Source organism: Ursus maritimus, unplaced genomic scaffold (assembly GCF_017311325.1).
Source record: "Ursus maritimus isolate PB19 unplaced genomic scaffold, ASM1731132v1 scaffold_14, whole genome shotgun sequence".
Classification (NCBI taxonomy): domain Eukaryota; kingdom Metazoa; phylum Chordata; class Mammalia; order Carnivora; family Ursidae; genus Ursus; species Ursus maritimus.
This window is the reverse complement of record NW_024423786.1, coordinates 45033841-45039504: the sequence shown is the minus strand read 5'-3', so window position 1 is coordinate 45039504 and position 5664 is coordinate 45033841. Positions and strand designations below refer to the sequence as shown.

The 5664-nt window shown below is 61.9% G+C and overlaps 1 protein-coding gene across 2 annotated transcripts in view; it reads right to left on the bottom strand.

The window, feature by feature from the left end:
- Positions 1–3692: 3692 nt before the first annotated feature.
- Positions 3693–5664, bottom strand: part of USHBP1 (USH1 protein network component harmonin binding protein 1) — an 8144-nt gene continuing 6172 nt past the window's right edge. Inside the window, exons 9-12 of one of the 2 annotated variants that reach the window (XM_040629077.1) lie at positions 5367–5585; positions 4529–4635; positions 4200–4322; positions 3693–3953 (exon numbers count right to left, since the gene is read on the bottom strand). In XM_040629077.1, the coding sequence (XP_040485011.1) occupies positions 3764–3953; positions 4200–4322; positions 4529–4635; positions 5367–5585 (639 nt within the window). In that variant the 3' untranslated portion in view covers positions 3693–3763. The remainder of the gene's footprint in view (positions 3954–4199; positions 4323–4528; positions 4636–5366; positions 5586–5664) is intronic. The other variant, XM_040629078.1, reaches the window with a different exon arrangement.

The following is a 5664-nucleotide window of genomic DNA, read 5'->3' as shown; positions in this document are numbered from 1 at the left end:
CCTCTGGCCTGGCCGCCGCTTGGCCGGGGGCTGCGGCCAACTTAGCGGGCCGCCATCCGAGCGCGGGAGGCCGGGGGGAAAGTTTGGCCGCAAGTTACGCGGCCGCCCGCGGCGCGGGGGAGGGGCGGCAGGCGCGCGCTGGGGCCGGTCGCCGCGCCCCCTGGCTCCCCCGGGCCCCCAGGCGGCCGCTCGGGGCCTGCAAGGCTGCGGGCCGGCGCTTCCCGAGCTGCCGCCCCCTCTGCGGCCGCGCCTGCCCGGCCTGGGCCTGCGCCTGGGCCCGAGCCTCGCTCTCGCCGCCGCCGCCGACCCCGCGCGCCGGCCTCGCGCTGCGGCCGGTTTGACACACAACGTTCCATTCGCGGGGCGGGCGGGGGGCGGGGGCGGGGGCAGGGGCGCGCGCCGCGGGCTGGGGGCGGGCGCTCGTTGCCCCGGCGACGGCCACCCTTATAAGGGCATGGGTGGCCTCGCTCGGCGCCCGGCGCCCAGGCCGGCGGGAGGGGCGAAGGCGGAGCACAGGGCCGCTCGGCCTGACCCTCCCCCCCCTCCTTCCCCCCCTGCCCCCGCCCTCGCCCGACTCCAGCCTTAACCCCTGCCGGGCCGCGACGGGAGCCTTCGCCGCTGCTGCCCTCTGCCCTTCCGCAGCCTCGCCAAGATGTCTCTCCAAGGCCCTCCCCTCCACCTCCGGCCTTGGACGATGCCTTGCTCCACCGCCCTCGAGGCGCACCTCGGAACTCTACCCCAGCATTCCCCGCAGAAGCAATAATGGGGGGCCAGTTGCACCCGGGGGGCACGCCCCTGCGCAGTATACACACACACACACACGCGCACACACACACACACACACACACACCCTGGGGCATTTCTTTGCACAGTTGCATGATGGATTGTGTTTGCTTCCTCTTCCAGAAAGTCGCCGCACCGACTCCTTTTCAGCTTGGGCTAACACCTGGTGCTGGGAATCTCCAGGGCCAAGGGATGTTGTGGTCTGTGGCCGGCGGGGGCGCGAGGTCAGGGGCCCCCTCGCCAGAATTTTAGGCCTCCGGGGGCAGGGCACCCACACGCCCAGCTAGGCTAGTGTCAGCAGGAATGCCCACCATCCCTACTGGGGCCTGCCCCTTTTCCTCTTGAATTTCCTTTTCTTTCTGTGCTTCACATAAAGGCCTTGGCCAGGCCACCGGCTGGACTGCAGATGTCTCTTCCAGGCTCCCTGAAGCCTCTCAGTTGCTGCTGGCTTACAGCTTCCCCTGCCCTCCTGGACCCCGGTGGGGATGACCAGCATTTATTAAGCGCCCTTTGTTTGTCACCCCTCTCTTCGCCTGCCCAGGCAGCTCTGGGCTGGGCAAGCCTGAGCCTCTTGCTCTGGGCCTGTTAACCTTTAACCAGCTGCAAAAGCCCTTCCTACCGTGACCTTTCACCTTGGAGTCCCCCAGGTCCAGTTGCCGCCTTATCTCCTGCCCTGCCCTGGGCCCTGGGCCCAGAGCTGGACACCGGGGCACATGGCTGGGCCTCTGAGAGCTGCCGGCAGGAAAAATAGTGCCCTCTGCCCGCACTGGCCCTCCCCCTGCAGGAAGGGGTCTTGGGAAAAGGCATCCCCTTCTCCAGATTACATCTGAGGGGACACCTTGGCTGGGGGGCAGGGGTGCTGGGAGATCTTGGAGATCTTGGAGATTATGCAACATTTTAGAGGATACCAAGGTTCTGTAAAAGCCAGGCACCACACACCCAGCCCTGGGCCTGTGGGCCTCCCAGGGAGCATCTGGCTGGGTGCGAGCTGGAGGTTTTAGCAAGTACAGGAAGCAAGAACTGGGGTTAGACATGAGCAAGGACTTTCCGTGGGACTGAGTGGAATTCCCTCCCCTGTAAGCCCTGCTGGAGAAGGGGGTCTGGATGGTTAGAGACCATTTTGTTCTGGGGCTGCCTGGGAATGTGGAAGTGCTGGCTAGTTATTTGGGGGTGAGGACAGGGGTCCCAGGTCCCTGGACTGGGCTTTCCAGCATTCTTGGGCAGAGGGCATCTCGGAAGGGAGACAAGGTTCAGGGAAGGACGTCAGAGGGGTACTGGAGAGGGGAGGGGGCAGGGACCTGGGGCTTGAGGGATACAAGTTCGGGGGAGGAGAGGCTCAGAAGTGGCAGTCTGGGGCCGGTTTGGAGACTAGGGAAATATCGGCCGCAGGTCCTAGAACCTCCGGTAGGTCCACCCCCTCGGCGGCCGCCCCGCCCCCTCCCCGTAGCGCCGCAGCCCCGCGAAACCCCTGGGGCCCTGGGGGGGGATGGGAGTGGGTCGAGGTCCGGCCCCGCCCCCTTGACCCCTGCCCGCGGCCCCGCGGTGACATTTGACCTTGCGGCGGCTGCGGACCGGGGACAAAGAGCCCCGGGCCCATCTGCCGAGAGGGCACCCGTGGGAACGGCCAGACCCCGCTCCCGGCGGCCTGGGAACCGGCCCCTGCCCCCTCCAACAGCGCGAACTCATTCCCCACCCTTCAACAGGTGACCTTGTCTCCTTTTGCGCCCCCATCCCACTGGGCAAACTGAGGGGACTGGGGGGGGGGGACTTGAAGCAGTCTTTGTACTCCTAGCAAGAGGGGATAAGGTCGGCCCCTCTCACCCTCCTCAGGACCTTGCCCTCCTCAGTTTCTCTGCTTTCCTCAAAGCTGGCTTTTGTCCTGAAAGATTGCACCGTCCGAAGGTCACCAGCCCCAGCGATCTCCGAGGAGTGGTGCGTCAAGACGAGCAGGTTGAGCCCGGGCCCCAGACGGGCTTGACCTCAGGCCCACCTTGCAGCAGGCAGCCACCGCACACACCTGAACAGGTGTGGGCTGGAAATCACCCGCACCATCACCACCACCAGGCTGGGGAGGAAAACCTCTCTAATCCCCTTCTTGGATTTCAGCCATCACCGAGGCGGGGAGAGCGGGCCAATAATCCGGCTGGCCGGGTCCCACCTGGTCCCCCCTCCGGGAGGTGTGGCTTATGTAAATGAGATGCTAATTAGATGCCTGCTTTTAACTTGACACTAACAGCTCCCAGGCCCTGCCTCTAAAAGCTGGAATTTAGCCCGGCCAGGGGCTGTCCAGACCCTCAGGCGGGAACGTGCCTCCCTGACCACCCTGAGCGTTCTCCTCGTTGCTCATTGCCCCCGAGTAAACACTTGCACATTTCCTACCTTTGCTGTGCCCTCCATCCAGAAGCCCGTATGTTCTTCGAATGCAAGTTCCAAAGCCCTCGGATTTCTCCTCTCCCCCACCTCCACCTTGAGAGCAATTGATTTTCCAGCTAATTTTCCATACCCTGAATCCTTAGGCCCTCAGTCTTCCTTCTGGGCTATGGAAATTTTCCTCTTGGGAACATCTACCAGGCCAAACCTCGAATCTCCCTGGCAAGGGGATGGACAAGGGAAGGTGTGCCCTGTCCCTTTGGACCTCTCCCAGGGCTTCTGGAGACAGATGAGTGTTGGAATTTCAATTTCCGGCCATTTAACCTCACTGACCCCGAATACTTCAGCCAGTCCTAGATTCGGCATGACCTCTAGCATGATCCCACTGACGTCACATTCACATGCCACCTGGTGCCAGGTCAAAGACAGGCAGGCTTTCTCAAATGCCCAGCCACCCATCCATCAGGTCCCAGACCTGATGCATCAGCCCGCATCCCCCCCAACAGGTCCCAACATTCAAAGTCACACATGACATAACATCACTCCAGGACAGTTTATGATGGGGCCCACCATAACTGTCTGGCATGTCCAGACACGGCCAGAATGGGACCTACAGGAAGGTCTCTCCCAGCCGGGGAGGCCGGCAGGGTGGGCTGGGCTTCCCCAGTGCCCTCGCGGTGGCTTCTAATGCCTCCAGCTCCTCTGCCTGTCGAGCTTCCATTAGTACCACCTGCTGCTCCAGCTTCCTGAGTTGCTCTTCCTGCTTCCGGTGGGCACCTCGGAAGGCCAGGACCAGGGCACTGGAGGGCGTAGGGGTGGGGGGCTGAGCCAGGAAACAACCCCCACTACCCCCAAGTCAGGAGCCACGTATTCCCAGCCCCAGACAGGAGCTCTTTGAGATTGAATCTTCCTAGGGTTCCACTCAGAAAGGGGAGGTATGGGATGGATGTAACTTGCCACCTACCTTACGAGGGAAACCTGAGGCCCAGAGAGAGCCAGGGACACTTCTGAGGTCACCCGGGGAGACACAGGGAAAGGGAACCCACCTGTGAGCCTTGCATAAATCGCTGTTCAGCTCAGCACTCTGAGCACGTCTGGCTCGCCCCTTCTGAGCCACCCGTTCCAGTTCCTCCCGCAGAGACTGCAGCTGCTCCCGCAGGCCCAGGGCCCTGGTGCAGGGATGGGGAGAGAGGAGCTCATAGCCATAGCCAATCCTTCCTTCCCTCCTCCCACCCCACCCGTCCATGGTATTTCCATGTGAACACACCTGTACACAGATGCACACCCAGCCCTCTGCTGCACACAGTGCCCCCATGGATTCTTGTGCATCCCCGCCCAGCCCATCCACCCCCCAGCCCAGGACCGAGACACACACCGGTTAAGTGATGCTGCCAATTCCTGGGCTAGAGTCTCAGGGCCCTGCACTCTGCCAACCTGGCCTCCATCAATGCCCTTGCTGCCACCAAGGATAGCAGGAGGGCCCTGTGGGAGGCAGAAGGGAGGGAAGTTACATTGGCCTAGGCATACTCAGCCCAAGCTCGACATTGAAGTCACCCAGACTGTGGCAGCCACAGCCCCTGTCCTCACAGAGCCCCCAGTCTGGTGAGATATCCCAATAAGGGTAAAATTCCTCCCTAACAAGAGAAATAAATAACAGGGGATCTCATCTGGAGGAAGGTGAGGTCTGAACTCAGGCTTGCAAGAGATCGTGGGCTTAATCATAAGACAAAGAGGTAAGGGACCAGTGTTCCGGGCAGGGGCACAGCATCTACAAAGGCTTGGAGGTAGGAGAGATGGTTCAAAGGAGGGTTCCAGAAGCTGCTAAAACCTTTAAGCAGAGGATGGATAGGATTAGGCGGGAAGGGGCAAAAGGGAAGGCCTCAGGGGCAAGCTCAAGCCAAAATTTAGGGAGAGATGAAGCATGGGCTGGGGTTATTGGAGTGAAGATGCTTGAGTAGGAATAAGCCTGGGGGTGGGAAGGAGGAGGCACAGGTTTGAGTGGAAGATGCCAAACTCTTTGGGGCTTAGTGAGGTCAATGCCCTCAAAGGAAAAAAAGCCCAAAGTACAGGTATGAACTTTCACATATAGTCCTTTGACATGCAACTCATCTCTTTGTGCAGAAATGCCAACGGAGGCTCAGAGGGGGGCTGTGATTGCCCAAGGCCCCGTGGCCAGTAGTATACTGCTATCCCCGCCAGGTAGAGCCACTCACCTGCAACTCCTCTTCGTCTCCGCTGCTCCCGCCCCCACTGCTGTCTGCACCACTACTGCTGGCCCCACCAGTCCCGAGCTGTGCCCGCTCCCACCGCAGCTGCTCTAGCAGGAGCACGTGGGCTGGGCCCTGGGCTCGGAGGGCAGCCTCCCGCAGCTCCAGACCCCGCTTCTCCCGCCGCACCAGCTGAAGCCGCAGCATCAGGTCGGCCAGAGTGTCCTGAGAGACCAAGGGGCGGGCAGAGAATTGGGGCCTCTAGGATCTGGGGAAACTGAGGCCCCAGGAGCCCCCCCCCCCC